This window comes from Babylonia areolata, chromosome 30, assembly GCF_041734735.1.
Source record: "Babylonia areolata isolate BAREFJ2019XMU chromosome 30, ASM4173473v1, whole genome shotgun sequence".
Lineage (NCBI taxonomy): Eukaryota > Metazoa > Mollusca > Gastropoda > Neogastropoda > Buccinidae > Babylonia > Babylonia areolata.
The window spans coordinates 19,949,064-19,971,783 of NC_134905.1; the positions used below are offsets into that span (position 1 = coordinate 19,949,064).

Here is a 22,720-nt window from a genome sequence, read left to right on the forward strand (position 1 = left end):
GGAGCAGACAAACCAGCCAGTCTCTTACAGGGAGGCAAAAACTCTGGTCAAACGAAAATTCAAAAACACATTCCAGCAACAACATAGCCATCCACCTGATGACCAGATGCCTCACCTGCAGCGATTCCAGCGGACAATCATATTCCGACTACGCATGGGGCACTGCCGCCTGCGAGACCACATGTACCGAATGAAGCCGTCACACACTCCTGACTGCCCGTGTAAGACAGGCACCACAAACCCCGGAGCACATCCTGCAGTCCTGCCCCCTGTATCAAGATGCACGGACGCAGCAGTGGCCCTACGGAGACCTCATCAAGACCACCACCTTCATTTCCAGCATAGGACTGCAAGTCTGAGACCATGATCACGGGGAACGCAGAAGAAGAAGTTGAAGTGACTTGTCAGGTTGGGGTCATGAACAATCCCCCACCCCCCTCACACACACCAGAACAAGGCAACACATCACGACTATAACACCCAGGAAAAGTATCACTGTCACATCCACTAGACACCTTCTACCTCCTCCTCCATACCAACCAGTGACTGGCTCACATCTGGATACGTCAAGACATTCCCTTCCTATCATTCCTAACATTCATGGAACCACCTACACTGAAACACCCAACATTCAACTGGAACCACCTACACTGAAACACCCAACTTTCATGGAACCACCTACACTGAAACCCCTAACATTCAACAGGAACCACCTACACTGAAACACCCAAACATTTATGGAACCACCTATGCTGAAACACCTAACATTCAACTGGAACCACCTTCACTGAAATGCCCACCATTCACAGGAACCACCTACACTGAAACGCCCAACATTCATAGAACCACCAATACTGAAACACCCAACATTCCACTGGAACCACCTACACTGAAACACCCAACATTCAACTGGAACCACCTACACTGAAACACCCAACATTCAACTGGAACCACTTACACTGAAACGCCCAACATTCAACTGGAACCACCTACACTGAAACGCCCAACATTCAACTGGAACCACCTGCACTGAAACACCCAACATTCATAGAACCACCTACACTGAAACGCCCAACATTCAACTGGAACCACCTACACTGAAACACCCAACATTCAACTGGAACCAGCTACACTGAAACACCCAACTTTCATGGAACCACCTACACTGAAACCCCTAACATTCAACAGGAACCACCTACACTGAAACACCCAAACATTTATGGAACCACCTATGCTGAAACACCTAACATTCAACTGGAACCACCTTCACTGAAATGCCCACCATTCACAGGAACCACCTACACTGAAACGCCCAATATTCATGGAACCACCAATACTGAAACACCCAACATTCAACTGGAACCACCTACACTGAAACACCCAACATTCAACTGGAACCACCTACACTGAAACACCCAACATTTAACTGGAACCACCTACACTGAAACACCCAACATTCAACTGGAACCACCTACACTGAAACACCCAACTGGAACCACCTACACTGAAACACCCAACTGGAACCACCTACACTGAAACACCCAGCATTCAACAGGAACCACCTACACTAAAACGCCAAAGATTCAATTGGAACCACCTACACTGAAACACCCAACATTCAACTGGAACCACCTACACTGAAACGCCCAACATTAACTGGAACCACCTACACTGAAACGCCCAACATTTAACTGGAACCACCTACACTGAAACGCCCAACATTTAACTGGAACCACCTACACTGAAACGCCCAACATTTAACTGGAACCACCTACACTGAAAACGCCCAAAACTGAATTGGAACCACCTACACTGAAATGCCCAACATTCAACTGGAGCCACTTACACTGAAGCACCCTCCATGAAGAAATCGACTGGAGGTACCTGACCATACCCTAACAACAGCCATCACTCTCAAAATTCACACAACACACACAAACAATACACACACAAACACAAAACACACACACACATACACACACAACACAACACACACCACAGACACACAGGACGCTGGCCAGTGTTCTTCAATACATGCCATCAACACAACACACACACACACACAAACACAACACAAAACACACAACACAACACACACACACACAGACACACACAAACACAACACAAAACACACACACACAAACACAACACACACACACACACTGACACAACACACACACACACAGACACACACAAACACAACACAAAACACACACACACAAACACAACACACACACACACACTGACACAACACACACACACACACACACACAAAACACAAACACACAAGACACACATCACAACAGCCACCATTTCAAATCAACACACGCAAAGGAGCATTCAATGAAATGACAACTATTTCATCACTACATCTGTGGCCATCAGAATCCGGCAACCTGCGAGGGCAAAGTTATCAGACTAACATTTTCAAATACAAAAACTCTCTACATAGACATTCTCTTCACCAGTCTTGTCAACATACACAATTCAAACCTTTTCTTACCCCTTCACATCAGGAATATGTTCAACATCAGAGATCAGGGACCAAACAAACCCCCCCCAAAAAAAAAAAACAAAACTAAAAACACCCTGAAAAAAAACAACAACTCCACCAACAAATTATGCTTGCTTCAGAAAAGGACAAATGATAACATTCCCAACAGAAATAAAAGATAAATAAATAAATAAATCGCAAAGAAAAGGGAATAGAATAGAACACAAAATACACCAAAACTTCACACACACAAAAATATCTGCTTAAGCCACAGAAATTGCAACCCAATTTTGCACACAACTCAACAAAAGCCACAACATCTATTAAAACAACAACAACAACAAAAAAAACCCAAAGAAGTAAAAAGGCTCAAATAGAACATAAAAGGCTCATGTAGAACAAACAGTGTACACTCGCGGTATGACAACAGAAAGAAGACAGAAAACAGAAAAGACACACCCTTAGCAGCTTACGCCAAGCACCGTACACACACACACACACACACACAACACACACAAACACAACCCTAACTGAACAAACTTTACCAACTCTTCAAAAGACAACGCTCACGTTTTTGGGGTCACTTTCAAATGACACACATTATTCTGAAAAAAAAAAAAAAAAAAAATCAAACCAGTAATAGTACGCTGTACATTAAAAACCCCAAACGAACTTTCTCCAAGTTATTTGTATGCATGACACCTAAGCTGCACTGCTAATAATATGTATAAGGCGCAAAAACGTGATGAAGTCAACTATAAGCGTACATAAATAAATAGATAATAATAAAAAAAAAAGAAGAAAAAAAAAAGTAATAATTAAAAATAATAATTAAAAAAAATTTAAAAAGTTTTTTTTTTTTTTTATAATGTATTTATCTATTATTTATTAACACCCTTTTTTTTTTTCTCTCTCAAGGCCTGACTAAGCGCGTTGGGTTACGCTGCTGGTCAGGCAGGCATCTGCTTGGCAGATGTGGTGTAGCGTATATGGATTTGTCCTCGAAACGCAGTGACGCCTCCCTGAGCTACTGAAACTGAAACAAGAGCTGCACTGCCCTCATTTATCTTTCAAAGTGAAGCCCCCCCCCCCCCCCCCCCACCCCACCTACCCAAGTGAGGCTGCCACCACAGAATCATGGTTCAAGCTAGCCCCCCCCCCCCCTCTCTCACAGGGTATAGAACTCCAGTTAAACTTCATCCTCCGGGTTAAGTCTTGTTTAATCGGTCAATTGGTTTTGTCCCCCCCCACGCCCCGCCCTCCCATCCCCGAAAGTGGAGCATGGCTGCCTACATGGCGAGGTAAAAACGGTCATACACGTCAAAGCCCACTCATATACATACGAGTGAACGTGGGAGTTGCAACCCACGAACGCAGAAGAAGAAGAAGAAGAAGAAGTCCCCCCCCCCTCCCCTCCCCTCCTCGAGGCCCGAAATAGAGTAAAGGAGGATGACAGACATTGTGTGAAAGATTCTCTCGCTCTCATCTGACACTGGGGACAGGGTCAGGATCGAGATTTCAGAAACTTGTCTTTGAAACAGCTTAACCTGTGGCTGTGTTTAAAGAGGAATCACTCGTCTCACTACGACACTTGAATGTGCATGCACACACACACACAAACACACACACACACACAGAGACCCCAATTCCTTATCACAGCAACATTTTCATGTCAACAATATCACCCCCTTTGGGGTCCTTTCACTTAATCTCATCACAACTATAATATACATTGTTATCATTCTCCTCCTTGTTAATTGTAACAAACTGTAACTGTGTTAATTGTAACAATTTGGTGAGGACAAACTGTCAGCTGCTGTGCACAGCAGAAAAGCGAGCTTGCAGAAAAGGGACGGCAGCCGACAGACCAGCATCAGCTTACGCATGTGATCGCTGCGACAGAGACTGTCTCTCTCTCGCATCGGTCTCTACAGTCACAGGCAACGCTGCTTGGTCCAAGCAGGCAGCCCAATTAGACATTAGGTCGGATATACTCTATCCATGGTCAGCCATGACCGAAGGAGGCCTACTACTACTACAACAACAAACCCTCTCCAAACCTTACCCACCCAGAAAGTCTCAGAAACTGGACACCAGATAGCTCAAACAGACCTCAAATAATCATGACGACTGTGATGGGCATTGTTCTTATTCTCCTGCTTGTTAAATGTAACCCCCCCCCCCCACCCCCCCCCACACACACCTCTCACCTCATCCACCCAAAAAGTCTCAGAAACTGGACAAAAGACAACTTGTACAGTTCAAACAGACCTCATCTAATCATGACGACTGTAAAGGACATTGTTCTTATTCTCCTGCTTGTTAAATGTAACCCCACTCCCCCTCCCACCTCATCCACCTAAAAAATCTCAGAAACTGGACAAAAGACAACTTGAACAGTTCAAACAGACCTCAAATAATCACGACGACTGTAAAGGACATTGTTCTTATTCTCCTGCTGTGTTAAATGTACCCCCCCCCCCCCCCGCCCCCCACCACATCCACCCAGAAAGTCTCAGAAACTGAACAACAGACAGCTAAAACAGACCTCATCTGCTCACGATGACTGTAAAGGACATTGTTATTATTCTCCTGCTTGTTAAATGTAACGCACCCCCCCGCCCCCCCCCCACCTCATCCACCCAAAAAGTCTCAGAAACTGGACACCATACAACTTGTACTGTTCGAACAGACCTAATCTAATCATGACGACTGTAAAGGACATTGTACTTATTCTCCTGCTTGTTAAATGTACCCCCCCTCCCACCCCACCACATCCAGCCAAAAAGTCTCAGAAACTGGACCATCTAAACATGACGACTGTAAAGGACATTGTTCTTATTCTCTTGCTTGTGAAATGTAACCTCCCCTTCCCCCCCGCCTCCACCTTACCCACCCAAAAAAATCTCAGAAACTGGACAAAAGACAACTTGTACAGTTCAAACAGACCTCATCTAATCATGACGACTGTAAAGGACATTGTTCTTATTCTCCTGCTTGTTAAATGTAAGTGTTATTATTCTCCTGCTTGTTAGCACACACACATCCCCTCTCCCACCACATCCACCCAGAAAGTCTCAGAAACTGGACACCAGACAGCTCAAACAGACCTCAAATAATCACGATGACTGTGATGGACACTGTTCTTATTCTCCTGCTTGTTAAATGTACCCCCCCCCCCCCCCCCTCCCCGCCACATCCACCCAAAAAGTCTCGGAAACTGGACAGCATACATCTCAAACAGACCTCATCTACTCATGACGACTGTAAAGGACATTATTCTTATTTTCCTGCTTGTTAAATGTAAACTCCCACCCCCTCTCCCACCACATCCAGCCAAAAAGTCTCAGAAACTGGACCATCTAAACATGACGATTGTAAAGGACATTGTTCTTATTCTCCTGCTTGTTAAATATCCCCGCCCCCACCCCCAAACGCCCCACCACATCCAGCCAAAAAGTCTCAGAAACTGGACCATCTAAACATGACGACTGTAAAGGACATTGTTCTTATTCTCCTGCTTGTTAAATGTAACCTCCCCTCCCCCCCCCCCCCACCTTACCCACCCAAAAAAATCTCAGAAACTGGACAAAAGACAACTTGTACAGTTCAAACAGACCTCGTCTAATCACGACGACTGTAAAGGACATTGTTATTATTCTCCTGCTTGTTAAATGTAACCCCCCCCCCCACCCCTTCTCCCACCTCATCCACCCAAAAAGTCTCAGAAATTGGACACCAGACAGCTCAAACAGACCTCAAATAATCACGACGACTGTAAAGGACATTGTTATTATTCTCCTGCTTGTTAAATGTCCCCCACCCCACCCCCAAACGCCCCACCACATCCAGCCAAAAAGTCTCAGAAACTGGACCATCTAAACATGACGACTGTAAAGGACATTGTTCTTATTCTCCTGCTTGTGAAATGTAACCCCCCCCCCTCCCTCCACCTTACCCACCCAAAAAATCTCAGAAACTGGACAAAAGACAACTTGTACAGTTCAAACAGACCTCATCTACTCATGACGACTGTAAAGGACATTGTTCTTATTCTCCTGCTTGTTAAATGTAAACTCCTCCCCCCCCCCCAACCCCCTCTTCCACCACATCCACCCAGAAAGTCTCAGAAACCGGACAACAGATAGCTCAAACAGACCTCAAATAATCACGACGACTGTAAAGGACATTGTTCTTATTCTCCTGCTTGTTAAATGTACCCCCACGCCCCCTCCCACCTCATCCACCCAGAAAGTCTCAGAAACCGGACAACAGATAGCTCAAACAGACCTCAAATAATCACGACGACTGTGATGGACATTGTTCTTATTCTCCTGCTTGTTAAATGTAACCCCACGCCCTCTCCCACCTCATCCACCCAGAAAGTCTCAGACACTAGACAACAGACAACTCTTACAGCTCAAACCTGACCCTGCCAACTGTCCAACAAATCAGACCTCACACTGACGGGCGCAATAGCCGAGTGGTTAAAGCGTTGGACTGTCAATCTGAGGGTCCCGGGTTCGAATCACGGTGACGGCGCCTGGTGGGTAAAGGGTGGAGATTTTTACGATCTCCCAGGTCAACATGTGTGCAGACCTGCTAGTGCCTGAACCCCCTTCGTGTGTATATGCAAGCAGAAGATCAAATACGCACGTTAAAGATCCTGTAATCCATGTCAGCGTTCGGTGGGTTATGGAAACAAGAACATACCCAGCATGCACACCCCCGAAAACGGAGTATGGCTGCCTACATGGCGGGGTAAAAACGGTCATACACGTAAAAGCCCACTCGTGTGCATACGAGTGAACGCAGAAGAAGAAGAAGACCTCACACTCAGGCAAGCTCCACCAACACAAAAAGCTGAGCAAAAGGAAACAATCTTCACCACTGCTGGCAGAAAAAAAAAGAAAAAAGAAAAAAAAAAAAGAAAAAAAAAGGGGGAACGATCTTCATAAAGGGAAGCAACCAAGAACTTGTCATCAAGTACCTCACCAACAAGCACAAAACAATGGGGTTTTTTTTTTTTTTTCCCCTCTCCCTTTTTTCTTTTATCAATCATGTGGGACAAGTCTTCCACTGAAGAAACAACCACCACGTGCAACAAACGCTCAATCTCTTTCTCTCTCTCTGGTCTCAGACACACAGACAGTGACACACACACACACACAGAGTGACACACACACACACACACACACACACACACCACTACAAGCGGCTGGACGGTGGGAGGTTCTCATAGCTCTCGGTACCCACAATCTCAACAAACACAACCTATCACGTCACAAGATGTGCCCACAATCTCAACAAACACAACCTATCGCGTCACAAGATGTGCCCACAATCTCAACAAACACAAACTATCGTGTCACAAGATGTCCCAACAATCTCAACAAACACAAACTATCATGTCACAAGATGTACCCACAATCTCAACAAACACAACCTATCACAACAAACACAGCCTATAGCGTCACAAGATGTACCCACAATCTCAACAAACACAAACTATCACGTCACAAGAGGTGCCCACAATCTCAACAAACACAACCAATCACAACAAACACAAACTATCACGTCACAAGAGGTGCCCACAATCTCAACAATCACAACCTATCGCGTCACAAGAGGTGCCCACAATCTCAACAAACACAACCTATCATCACAAGATGTGCCAAAGGCCCCCCCCCCCCAAAAAAAAAAGGCTGCAACGGGAAACACGGGGGCTTCTTCCTTCAGCAGATACAACAAGACAAGCCATGTTTTCAGAAAATCACAGGCTACGCGACAGCAACAAGGCTGGGAGGAGGTGGTGGTGGTGGTGGTGGTGGTAGTGGAGATGGGGGAGGGGAGAGGGAGGGCGGGGGGCTGGAGTCTGAGGACACAGAATCAGCCACATAAGTGTGCGTGTTGTTGAGACAGGAATTCAACATGCACACACACGACACGACACGACACGACACACCCCATCAGTCTCTCCACACCACTGTCCACACGTCCGCATTCCAGCTGAAGATCCCACCTGCGGGATCCGGAACATGCACACCCATGTATCCAACGATAAAGAGTGCAGGATCTTTTTTTTTTTTTTTTTTTTTCTAATGCAGGCGGTCTGTGGGAACACCACACAGTCATGCAGGTCTCAATATACGGCAGATGCACTCATGCATGTCAGGGACACTGGGGATGCATTTGTGCGTGTCCACGGCATGGCAAGATGCACTCGGGCATGTCTAGGACACACCCACGCATGTCTAGGACACACCCATGCATGCCCAGGACATGAACAGATGCACTCAGGCATGCACTAGGACACACCCACGCATGTCTAGGACACACCCACGCATGCCCAGGACATGAACAGATGCACTCAGGCATGCACTAGGACACACCCACGCATGCCTAGGACACACACACACCCATGCATGCCTAAGACACACCTATGCATGTCTAGGACATGAACAGATATATGCACTCATGAAATTCATGTCTAGGAGCAAGGACAGATGGACGTGTGTGTGTGTGTGTGTGTGTGTGTGTGTGTGTGTGTATATCTATATATATATATATATAATGCCATGTCTTAGTCACAGGAGGGAGATGCAAGTCAAGTCATGCAGGTGGCAGGGTAAAGGGGCTGGGTACACGTACACGACACACAGCACACACACACACACCGACATACCCACACCCACACACGGCCTACCTTTGGCCCCGGGGGTCTTTATCTTAGGGAGGCCCACCATCACTTTCAGCTTAGGGTCCAACAACACTTTGCCTACAACAACACCGGGCCCCAACACAGCAACACATGTATCACGCAGCACAGACACACACACACACACACACAAACACCGCCCCCCACCCCCACCCCCGCCCCCACACTCAAGCCCTCAGCACCGGCACCTTGGGTTCTTCAGCCAGAAACAAAAAACCAACAACATAAAAAAAAAAAAAAAAAAAAAAAAAAAAAAAAGTGGGAGAGAAAAAAAAGAAAAAAAAAGACAGGGAAGAAAAAACACTGCTCTGGCTGATAAAACAACAAGAAACGTGTCAACAAAATGTATATTTACAAAAAAAACAAAAAAAAAAAAAAAAAAAAAAGAAAAAGGGAAGAAAAAACACTGCTCTGGCTGATAAAACAACAAGAAACGTGTCAACAAAATGTATATTTACAAAAAAAACAAAAAAAAAACAAAAAAAAGTGGGAGAGAAAGAAAAAGACAGGGAGGAAGAAAAAAAAACAACGCTGCTCTGACTGATGATAAAGAGGGTGTGTCAACAAAATTAAAAGAAAAAGAAACATAAAAAAAAAAAGAATAGGAGTAAAAAAAAGACAAGACAGGGAAAGAAATCACTGCTCCTTTCTGATAAAACAAAGAGGGTGTCAAACAAAATATATACATGGAAAAAAAAGAAAAAAGATAAAAGAAACTGCGAGAAAAAAAGAAGACAAGAGGGGCAAGGCCTTCAAGACTCACTTGTGGTAAATTAAGTCCCCTAGCATTAATTACAGAGTAATTTCCCTTTTTTTACTATATGCCCCAAAACGTTTGCAAAATAAATAAAAATTCCATGCTTAGCAAAAGAAGTTCCTGTTTGAACAAAAAATGATAATAATGACTCCTCTTGTTGTTGTGTCAGAATAAGAGGTCAAAGTGCCAAGTTTAGAAAATACAAAAAATATAAATATAACAGTAAATGCAGTTTGCATATAATTAGGCTTCTTTTTTTTAATTTTTTTGTGCCCATCCCATAGGTGCAATATTGTTTTAAACAAGATGACTGGAAAGAACTGAATTTTTCCTATTTTTATGCCAAATTTGGTGTCAACTGACAAAGTATTTGCTGAGAAAATGTCAATGTTAAAGTTTACCACGGACACACGCACACACACACACACACACACACACACACACACAGACAACCAAACACCGGGTTAAAACATAGACTCACTTTGTTTACACAAGTGAGTCAAAAATGACAACACAAAATAAGCAAGAGCGAGGGAGAGGGAGAGGGAGAGAGAGAGAGAGAGAGAAAAAAACAACAAAAAAACCCAAAGAAAGCACTGGAGAGAAAAAAACCAAAGCTCCGATGCAGAGATATAAACTCAAGAACAAGTCAGCCACTTATATATATCACAGCGCGTCAACACACACACACACACACACACACACAGAGACACATCGCCCCGGCTGTTCTAAGCTCAAAACAAACAATAACAGCACTAAGTCACTCAAAGCTTACAGCTCTAAATGGGATATGAATAAATAAATAAATAAATAAGTAAATAAAAGCAGGTAGGCCAGGTATAATATAACATTTTGACAATAAACGGAAATCAGCTCAAAGAAACTATTCAGTGATGGAGAAAGCAAAATACAGGAGTTGTCAACAACTATGAGAGGAGAAAACAAACAAACAAACAAAAAACCCCAACACAAAAAAACAAAAACATAAACCAATACATTTATCATCTATTTTCTCCTGCAATATCCTTTAATGTTATCCTTTGAAAAAAAAAAAAATCAATATAAATGAAATAATTTAACACTCCCCCCCTGCAGTATCCTTTGGTGTTATTCTTTATGAAAAAAAAAAAAAAAAATCCATACAAATCAATACAATTTAATGCCCCCCCCCCCCCCCCCCCCGTCATTCAAGGAAAGAAATGTAGAAAAAAAACCGATCAAACATTACTGTACATCTTTACATGTACAAACGTAACCACTACCAGCCCAACTGCTGTGTTCACGTACATACGTTATCAGTCTCTGCCTTTCTAGGCTGCTCTCAGCTCACTTGGGACAACAACACACCCCTCCCCCTGCCTCCCACCACCCCCCCACCCCCATAACATCCTTGTCTATGAAGAAAAACATTAATAACCCTCACAAATTCTTAACAAAAAAAAAAAAGAAAAAAAAAAGCAAGGTCCAAAACTAACTGACAACAAAACAACAGGGAAAGAAGTCCACAAACAACAACAACAACAACAAAAAAAAAAAGACAGGAGAGATATTTGAAAGCAAGAAAATAAGAAGACAAACAAAAAAAAAGACACGCACAAAAAGAAATTGAATCCAGAAAAGCTTCAGTGTAATACGGCAACAAAGGCGCGTCTGTCTATACACTGTGATGGCTGTATGAGAAGAGACAATGCAACACAAAACAGGCCAATCTCCTTTGTCCCTTCATTTCTTTGTCACACAGGTCCTCTCATTCTCTCTCTGTGTTGTTCACTTTATAACTTTCTGCTCATTTCTAAATCTTTCTGCTCATTTCCAAATCAATTCTCTCCCCTACCCCTCTCTTTGTTGAGGTACTACGCCAATATCTCTGGTTTGATTTCCAAACCTCTCTCTCTCTCTCCTCCTCCCCCTCCTACCCTCTCTCTCTTATTGTCTAGGCCAATAAGTCTTGTTTCTTGAAGTCAATCTCTTGGTCATTTTACAAGTAAATCTGTGCTAATATACAAAGTCAAAGGTACCAACCTCTGCTAATTTACAAGTTGAAAGTCAAATCTGTGCTGATTTACATGTTAAAAGTCACTCTGTGCTGATTTACAAGTTAAAAGTCAGTCTCTGCTATTTTAAAAGTTAAAAGTCTGCGGTGATTTACAAGTTAAAAGTCAATCTGTGCTGATTTACAAGTTAAAAGTCTGTGCTGATTTACAAGTAAAAAGTCAACCTGTGCTGATTTACAAGTTAAAAGCCAATCTGTGCTGATTTACATGTTAAAAGTCAATCTGTACTGATTTACAAGTTAAAAAGTCACTTTGTGCTGACTTACAAGTAAAAAGTCACTTTGTGCTGATTTACAAGTAAAAAGTCAACCTGTGCTGATTTCCAAGTTAAAAAGTCAATCTGTGCTGATTTCCAAGTTAAAAAGTCAATCTGTGCTGATTTCCAAGTTAAAAAGTCACTCTGTGCAAGTTAAAAGTCACTTTGTGCTGATTTACAAGTTAAAAGTCAATCTGTGCTGATTTCCAAGTTAAAAGCCAATCTGTGCTGATTTACAAGTTAAAAGTCAACCTGTGCTGATAGTTAAAAGTCAACCTGTGCTGATAGTTAAAAGTCAATCTGTGCAAATTTACAAGTTAAAAGTCACTTTGTGCTGATTTACAAGTTAAAAGTCAATCTGTGCTGATTTACAAGTTAAAAGTCTGTGCTGATTTGCAAGTTAAAAGTCAATCTGTGCTGATTTGCAAGTTAAAAGCCAATCTGTGCTGATTTCCAAATTAATAGTCAATCTGTGCTGTGCTGATTTGCAAGTTAAAAGTCAATCTGTGCTGATTTACAAGTTTAAAAGTCACTCTGTACTGATTTACAAGTTAAAAAGTCACTCTGTGCTGATTTACAAGTTTAAAAAGTTTTCTCCCCTTCACCCTGGATTCTTTCTTTGAGCCCCGTCTCCACCCCCCCCATCCCTCTTCTTGTGCTTGTTGATAAACTGCCTACCACCCTCCTCTCAACCTAAAAATATGGACCCCCCCCCTGACCCCCCCCACCCTCGTGAGACTGGTGGCAGAATGGTTAAGACGCTTATCTGTATTTCTTTTTATCACAACAGATTCTTCTGCATGAAATTTGGGCTGCTCTCCACAGGCCGGGAGAACACGTCGCTACACTACAGCGCCACCCGTTTTTTTTGTTGTTTTTTTTCCTGCGTGCAGTTTGATTTGTTTTTCCCTATCAAAGTGGATTTTTCTACAGAATTTTGCCAGGAACAACCCTTTTGTTGCCGTGGGTTCTTTTACCTGCGCTAAGTGCATGCTAGCACACGGGACCTCGGCTTATCATCTCATCTGAATGACTAGCGTCCAGACCACCACTCAAGGTCTAAGCGGAGGGGGAGAAAATATCGGCGGCCCAGCCGTGGTTCGAACCAGCGTGCTCATATTCTCTCGCTTCCTAGGCGGACGCGTTACCTCTAGGCCGTCACTGCCAATACAGCGTCCACGACAGTAAGGAGTCTCACCCTATCTCCCAAGTTTGACTGGAAAATCGAACTGAGCGTCCAGTCATGCGCGTCTACTTGTGCTTCACTCTTCCCTGAAAGAGAAACTACCACCACCACCTACTCTCTGCAAGGACAAAGGCAGAAAATGACTGACTGACACACAGAGAGAGTGCAGACCAGACAAAAAGCTGGTTAAAAAAAAAAAAAAAAAAAAAAAAAAAAATCCCACACACATCAGTTGCATCTATCTTGTGACTGACACGACAACACCTTAGCACTGAACAAGTTTCTTTAATAACAGATCTAAAATAACCACCGCCCTCACAACTCCCCCCCCCCACCTCTCTCCATACCCCATTGAACAAGTTTCTTATAACTGATAAAAAAAATACCCCCCAACCCCCACACGTCAGGTGTACCTTTTGACTGACAGCACATAACGCATTGAACAAGTTCCTTATAAACAACAACCCCCGCCACACCCTCGTAACATTTTTTTTTTTTTTTTTCCACCCACAAGACTTCAAATAATACATTTTTCACTTCACCATCGCTTTCTTCCTCATTCAGCATAAAAAAAAAAAAGAAGAAGAAAAAAAAAAGTTTCTAATACAAGGGACCGTAAACGGAAGACATAAAATAGAGAAAAAACCCCAACCAAAAACCCCAAAACAACAGAAGAAGGAGACCTCAAAAGAAAAAGAAAAGTCCAACAGAAGAAGAGAGGGTGTGCGTAATAAAGCCAGGGTCGTACTCACATGAATTGACTGTGTGGCGAGTCTTGGTGCTGTTGCAGTAGGCCTCGATCACTTGCAGAATGAAAGCGTCTTCGTTGTACGTCACTGACAAAGAAGGAAACCAGACAGCACTGGGTAAGGACACACACATGGCATGGTCACACACACACACACACACACACACACACCATAGTAACACACACATACACCTTAGTAAAACACACACACACACACAAATATAGTAACACACACACCATAGATATATATATATATATATGCATAGTAACACACACACCATAGATATAAATATATCCATAGTAACACACACACACAACACAGTAACACAAACCCCCTACACAGTAACACACAACATGGTAATACACACACAGACCATAGTAACACACACAGACCACAGTAACACACACAGACCATAGTAACGCACACAGACCACAGTAACACACACAGAGCATAGTAACGCACACAAGACGGTAACATGTAACCACTAAGTACTGGAAGCAAAACAGCACATTATTCACGAATTAAAAGCATGTACACAGGACATATATATCAGAAAACCACTTACCTGGTCAGTATCAAAACAATGTGTTTTCCCACATCCCTGACCCCCCCCCCCCCCCCCCCCCACCCCAAAAAACACCACCTCGTTTGGTATCAAAATGTTATAACATCCTACCTCCACTGCCAGCCATCACTTCTGAACAACAAGTAATCATCATTAAACAGCATTTCACCCCACCTCCCACACCACCTGAACGGCCCATCACTTTCAATGACAACAAGTAATCAGTCATTAACAAACAGCATTTCCTTTTTTCTCACCCCGCCCTGAACAACTTCTTCAAAGACTAAATGAAATCAAAGACATTCCAGTACTCTCCATCTGCTGTGTTCAGTTGTACAGGTTGATTAAAAAGGGAATGGGGAGGGGGGGGGGGGGGAGGGTGGTCATGAAGGTGGACAGGGGGTGGAGTCTTGCTCCGCCCCCCTCCAACCCCCTCCCCCCAAAAAAACAAAATAAAAAAAATAAAAAATATTTTCTGTTACATCCACAATCCTCTGAACCACAAGATGTCCATAGGCCCCCCTCTTTCTTTCTTTCTTTCTCTCAATTAGAGAGAGAGAGAGAGAGAGAGAGGGAGAGGGAGGGATCACTTCAAGACACACACAACAACACCCACTGCTCCATGCAACATCCAACCAATGCAGTGAGGCATGCAAAGAACAGGAACAACCCTTTTGTTGCCGTGGGTTCTTTTACGTGCGCTAAGTGCATGCTGCACACGGGACCTCGGTTTATCGTCTCATCCGAATGACTAGTGTCCAGACCACCACTCAAGGTCTCATGGAGGGGGAGAAAATATCGGCGGCTGAACCGTGATTCGAACCAGCGCACTCAGATTCTCTCGCTTCCTAGGCGGACGCGTTACCTCTAGGCCATCACTCCACTTTCAGCCCAGCCAGAGCTTCAGCATTACAGAATGACAGCCGAGAGATTTCTATCAGGCATTTTTCTGTGGTCGTCACATCAGTCATAGGATCTTTCCACAGCAAACACCGGCACACACTCTTTACGGACACAGTTTCTTCGATCAAAAACTGCCAAAAACTGATCACGACACACTGCAACACATTCCTCCGCTACGTTCTCAAGTGAAACGAAAGCGAAAATGGAACAACAAAGTATACAGATAGCACAACAAAAAAACATTTCCAAACACAACACAACTCTTGGTTTTTTGACTCACTTGTGTAAACAAAGTGAGTCTATGTTTTAACCCGGTGTTCGGTTGTCTGTGTGTGTGTGTGTGTCCGTGTGTCTGTGTGTCCGTGGTAAACTTTAACATTGACATTTTCTCTGCAAATACTTTGTCAGTTGACACCAAATTTGGCATAAAAATAGGAAAAATTCAGTTCTTTCCAGTCATCTTGTTTAAAACAATATTGCACCTATGGGATGGGCACAAAAAAATAAAAAAGAAGCCTAATCATATGCAAACTGCATTTACTGTTATATTTACATTTTTTGTATTCTCTAAACTTGGCATTTTGACCTATTATTCTGACACAACAACAAGAGGAGTCATTATTATCATTTTTTGTTCAAACAGGAACTTCTTTTGCTAAGCATGGAATTTTTATTTATTTTGCAAACGTTTTGGTGCAGATAGTAAAAAAGGGAAATTACTCTGTAATTAATGCTTGGGGACTTAATTTACCACAAGTGAGTCTTGAAGGCCTTGCCTCTCTTGTTTTTTTTTTTGTTTTTTTTTACACAGCATAACAGTCACTGAGGGAATCACCAATCTGACACAACACAAAACACAACAAACAAAACAACATCCAACGACCAGGACTCAAAACGGGTCAGCGGAGACAGCAACACATGTCAAAAGCCACAGAATGTGTTCCAGCGATTTCTGTGTTCAGACAGTGTTGTCAGAACGGGCAGCAACACGCGTCAAAAGCCAGAGTATGTGTGCCAGTGTTTTCTGTCTTCTATGTTGTCAGTGAGGACAGCAACATGTGTCAAAAGGCAGACAACGTGTTCTGGTGTTTTCTGTGTTCAGACAATGTCGTCATCCCCACATCACAAGTCAGGTGAATTTCTTACAAGCCAACTAGTTAGACAAGGTTCTCACGAGACACCCTGGGAAGGTGCGCTTCATTTTTTCCACCTTGCGGCAAGACAAGCTACGTTCTCGCGAGTCAAGGCAAGGTAACTTTACCGCGAGGTAAGGATAAAACGTTCTGATTTTGCAAGGTAACTTTACCGCGAGGTAAGGATAAAACGTTCGGATTCGCAATCATTTCTTCGCACATGTACCCCTCACCCTCACCACTCTCTCTCTCTCTCCCCATTAGCACGCAAGCATGCTCGCGAATAGGAAACACATTTCTGCATCACACAACACCTGGGAACAGCCAGGAACAACAATCAACACCAAACAACAACATCCAGCAGCCGTGTCTGTGAAGAGGTTGGCACAGAGATTAACATGGTCAATATAAAAAAAAAAAAAAAAAAAAAAAAACCCAACCCATTTTGGAGAGATATAGAGAATATTTTCATGGAAAAATACAAAAACTGCTCAAAATATTAAAGATGCACAGAGAACTGATAACTCTCATGAAATGACGATAGTACACTGATACAAATCAACACCTAACAACACCAAAAGAAAAGATTGTTAAAAAAAAAAAAAAAAAAAAAAAAAAAAAGAAAGAAAGAAAAGAAGAAGAAAAACAAACAAAGCAGGGTCTCCCACAGCTGTGACCACACAAAATTCTACACTTTTTACCCAGCAATTTTCCACACCAGACTCCAAATTTTCCATACACGCCAAATACCAAAAAAAGTATGTCTGCTATAATTAATAGTGGCTGGCGTAAATATTCATTTTTCACCACATTTTGTCTGGTTTGTTTCCTGAATGCTTAAAGCTTTGTTGATGAAAAAAAAGACTGGACATTTCAAACAGTTTCCCTACCCCTCCCCCGCAACTGAATTTCAAGGCTCCTCCAACCATGTCATCAGTCTTCTTCTTGCTTCGTGGGCTACAACTCCCACGTTCGCTCGTGTTTACACGAGTGGGCTTTCATGTGCATGACCGTTTTCAACCCGCCATGTAGGCAGCCATACTCCATTTTCGGGGGTGTGCATGGTGGGTATGTTCTTGTTTCCATAACCCACCGAACGCCGACACGGATTACAGGAACTTTAAACATGCGTATTTGATCTTCTGCTTGCGGTATACACACAAAGCGGGTTCAGGCACTAGGCAGGTCTGCACATATGTTGACCTGGGAGACAGGAAAAATCTCCACCCTTTACCCACCACCAGGCGCCGTTACTGAGATTCGAATCCGGGGGACCCTCAGACTGAAAGTCCAATGCTTTAACCACTCGGAGTGGCTATTGTGCCCGTCATTCATGTCATCATTACGACCACCTTCTTTCCCTCAGCTTTGTTTTTTTTTTTTTTTTTTTTTTTTCCCATCATAATTATTTATTTATTTATGTATGTACGCTTCTCTCTCTCTCTCTATATATATATATGTATATATATATATATATATATATACTTTTTTTTTTTTTTTTTTTTTTCTCAAGGCCTGACTAAGCGCGTTGGGTTACGCTGCTGGTCAGGCATCTGCTTGGCAGATGTGGTGTAGCGTATATGGATTTGTCCGAACGCAGTGACGCCTCCTTGAGCTACTGATACTGATACTGTTTTAACCGACAACAAACTCACTACAGCACCATAGCAAAAAAAAAAAAAAAAAAAAAAAAAAAGGCACACCAAAAAGGCCAGGGGAAAAAAAGCAGCCTTACAAACATGTAAAGGCACACTGTTTTTTGTTGTTGTTGTTGTTATCCTTTCTTTTTTCTTTTTTTTTTTGCAGTATTTTTTTTCAGTACATCACAACATAAATGGAATTAGAAGATGAAAAAAAAACTGTATGCATGGAGGTTTATTACTTTGCAAATCAAAACCACAGCCAACTAAATAATCAAATAAAACAAATGAATAAATAAATAAATAAATAAATATATCTATACACTAAGGAGGGGGGGGATAACTAAAGAATGATGGGAGGGAGAGGATGGGGGGAGTTGCAGAATGGTTAAAAAAAAGAAAAAAAAGAGGGGAGGGGAGGTGTGTGGGGGAGCAGAGAGAAAAAAAAAATCACCAAACACACACACACACACACAGAGAAAAAAAGCAGTGATAGGACAACAAAAATCAGCAAGCACATACACACACACACACACACATCCACACACAGACAACATGGACAGCATTGATTGCCACTGACTTCTCTGCCATTCTGTCTCATCCCCAGAGAAGGTGCGTACTGTAGTCACAGAGAGAGAAAAAACACAAGACATATGAGGCTGGGCCGTGTGTGTGTGTGTGTGTGTGTGTGTGTGTGTGTGTGTGTTGTCTGTCTTTCTGTTTGCCACTGTGTGTGTATGTGTCACTGCGTCTGTCTGTCTGACTGTATGCGTGTGTGTGTGTGTGTGTGTGTGTGTGTGTGTGTGCGTGCGTGCGTGCGTGTTTGTTTGTGTGTGCTGTCTGTCTTTCTGTCTGCCACTGTGTGTGTATGTGTCACTGCGTGTCTGTCTGTCTGTTTGTATGTATGTATGTATATGTGTGTGTGCGTGCGTGCAGGTGTGTGTGTGTGTGTGTGTGTGTGTGTGCGCGTGCGTGCAGGTGTGTGTGTGTTGTGTGTGTGTGTGTGTGTGTGCGTGTGTGCAGGTGCGCGCGCGCATGTACAGTCATGAGTGAATATTATGTATGCAGGTTTGTATGTACACACAAGCACAAAAATATATGCATGCACATAAGTATATATGTCCATGTGAAAAGTGTGTCCTGACAATGCATGCACAGATTCTGTATCATCTGCAATGAAAAAAGACCGCAAACCAAAAATGCACACACACCCTTTCATCACAAATATGTAATGCCAGCCAGTATGCTATGCTTACATGGTAATTAATACACAGCGTCAAGTGAACAGTTTGTGTTGTGTTGCCCCCAACCATATTCCTTTCATTTCCTAAGTGTGTCATCACTTCTTTTAAAAAAAAAAAAAAAAAAAAATCTGTCATAATATTTGTGACAATGTGTCCATTTATCTCTATCATGAAATGACCAACAACCACCCCCCCACCCCCCCAAAAAAAACCCAAAAAACAACCACCACCAAAAACCACACCCACTGAACCTGATCCACACACCCCCTAATGCACACACCCCAACCCCACCTGCCCCCTCAAACCCTCTTCCACTCCTCCTCCCGCATTCATCTCAACACAATTCCACCCTCCCACAAACAATGAACACCAACTCCCCCCCCTACTGGCCCCACCCGCCCACACCCCGAACCAAATCAATTTAATTCTACCTCAGCACTAACACCCACGCTGTTTTGACACAATGTTTTTGCAGTTCCATTTTTGAGGGCTGGATGAAGAAGAATAACCCTCAAAAACAACACATCAACAAGCTTAGTCCATAAGTACCCACAGAAAACAACACACATTCAACGCACTTCTTCTCCTTCTTCTTCTTCTTGTATGTACAAGAGTGGGATTTTTACATGTATGACCGTTTTTACCCCGCCAAGTAGGCAGCCATACTCCCCTTTCGGGGGTGTGCATGCTGGGTATATTATTGTTTCTATAACCCACCAAACGCCGACATGGATTACAGGATTTTTAACGTGCATATTTGATCTTCCGCTTGCATAAACACACGAAGGGGGTTCAGGCACTAAGCAGGTCTGCACATATGCTGACCTGGGAGATCGGAAAAATCTCCACCCTTTACCCACCAGGCGCCGTCACCGTGATTTGAACCCGGGACCCTCAGATTGACAGTCCAACGCTTTAACCACTCGGCTATTGCGCCCGTCTTTTCCAATTCCGTTTTTGAGGGTTGGATGAAGAAGAATAACCCTCAAAAACAACACATCGACAAGCTTAGTCCATAAGTACCCACAGAAAACAACACACATTCAACGCACTTCTTCTCCTTCTTCTTCTTTGCTTGCGGGCTGCAACTGCCCGTGTTCACTTGTATGTACAAGAGTGGGCTTTTTACATGTATGACCGTTTTTACCCCGCCAAGTAGGCAGCCATACTCCCCTTTCGGGGGTGTGCATGCTGGGTATATTATTGTTTCTATAACCCACCGAACGCCGACATGGATCACAGGATCTTTAACATGCGTATTTAATCTTCTGCTTGCGTAAACACACGAAGGGGGTTCAGGCACTAAGCAGGTCTGCACATATGCTGACCTGGGAGATCGCAAAAATCTCCATCCTTTACCCAACCAGGCGCAATCACCGAGATTCAAACCCAGGACTCTCAGACTGAAAGTCCAATGCTTTAACCACTTTCGGCTACTGCGCCCGTCCAAGGCAATTCAATTCCACCCAGCAACAACAACCCCACCACACCCCCCGACAACCCCCCGCCCCCCTAAACCCAATCTCACCAGGTTTCTTGCGCTGCGTGGAGCGTCGAGCGGACCGGGGGCTACGCAGAGGGTCCTCCCGACACATGAGTGACGGGCGGAGGGGCGGGGCCGGCCGCAGACAGGTGAAGGACCAGACGGAGGTGGGGCGGGGAGGGGTGGGGAGGGCCACAGTGTGCGACACCTGCGCCGTCTTGGCCTGCGTGATGGTGCTGATGCTGGGCTGCGAGGAGGAGATCTGAAAACACGTGTCGGTTTCAAAGAGGCGTCAAGTTTCAGTTTCAGGGTCAAGGACAGGTTGGTTTTTAGTTTTAAGGTGTTAGTTTCAGTTTTAGTGTCAAGGTGTCAGTTTCAGTTTTAAGGACTGGAGGTGTTGGTTTCAGTTTTAGTGTCAAGGTGTCAGTTTTAGTTCTAGTGTCAAAGTGTCAGTTCCAGTTTTAAGGACTGGAGGTGCTGGTTTCAGTTTTATTGTAAAGGAAACGTCACTTTCAGTTTCAAGGAGGTGTCGGTTTCGGTTTTCTTTTTTCAAGTAAAAGTCAGTTTCAGTTTTATTGTGAAGGAAGTGTCAGTTTCAGTTTCAAGGAGGTGTCGGTTTCGGGTTTTCTTTTCTCAAGGAGAAGTCAGTTTCAGTTTTATTTTCAAGGAGGTGTCATTTTCAGTTCCATTTCAAGGATGTGTCAGTTTCAGTCTTAGTGTCAAGGAGGTGTTTCAGGGAGGTGTCAGTTTCAATTTCACTGTAAAGGACGTGTCAGTTTCAACACTGCCGGAGTGTACAAAGTCTGCGTGATTACTGCTGGGGTGTGGAGTGTACCAAGTATGCGTAATTACTGCTGGGGTGTGGAGTGTACAAAGTATGCGTAATTACTGCTGGGGTGTGGAGTGCACAAAGTATGTGTAATTACTGCTGGGGTGTGGAGTGAACAAAGTATGCATAATTACTGCTGGGGTGTTGAGTGCACAAAGTATGTGTAATTACTGCTGGGGTGTGGAGTGAACAAAGTATGCATAATTACTGCTGGGGTGTTGAGTGCACAAAGTATGTGTAATTACTGCTGGGGTGTGGAGTGCACAAAGTATGCGTAATTACTGCTGGGGTGTGGAGTGTACGAAGTATGTGTAATTACTGCTGGGGTGTGAATTGTACAAAGTATACGTAATTACTTTTGGGGTGTGGAGTGCACAAAGTATGCATAATTACTGCTGGGGTGTGGAGCACACAAAGTCTGCGTGATTACTGCTGGGGTGTGGAGCATATAAAGTCTGCATGATTACTGCTGGGGTGTGGAGCGTACAAAGTCTGCGTGATTACTGCTGGGGTGTGGAGCGTACAAAGTCTGCATGATTACTGCTGGGGTGTGGAGTGTACAAAGTCTGCATGATTACTGCTGGGGTGTGGAGCGTACAAAGTCTGCATGATTACTGCTGGGGTGTGGAGCGTACAAAGTCTGCATGATTACTGCTGGGGTGTGGAGTGCACAAAGTATGCATAATTACTGCTGGGGTGTGGAGCACAC

At 43.6% G+C, this 22,720-nt stretch overlaps 1 protein-coding gene across 1 annotated transcript in view; it reads right to left on the bottom strand.

The window, feature by feature from the left end:
* Positions 1-22,720, bottom strand: part of LOC143275439 (rho guanine nucleotide exchange factor 7-like) — a 102,720-nt gene that overhangs the window by 20,145 nt on the left and 59,855 nt on the right. Inside the window, exons 14-17 of the mRNA XM_076579538.1 lie at positions 21,228-21,444; positions 19,036-19,074; positions 14,218-14,301; positions 9,201-9,272 (exon numbers count right to left, since the gene is read on the bottom strand). Coding sequence (XP_076435653.1) covers positions 9,201-9,272; positions 14,218-14,301; positions 19,036-19,074; positions 21,228-21,444 — 412 coding nt within the window. The remainder of the gene's footprint in view (positions 1-9,200; positions 9,273-14,217; positions 14,302-19,035; positions 19,075-21,227; positions 21,445-22,720) is intronic.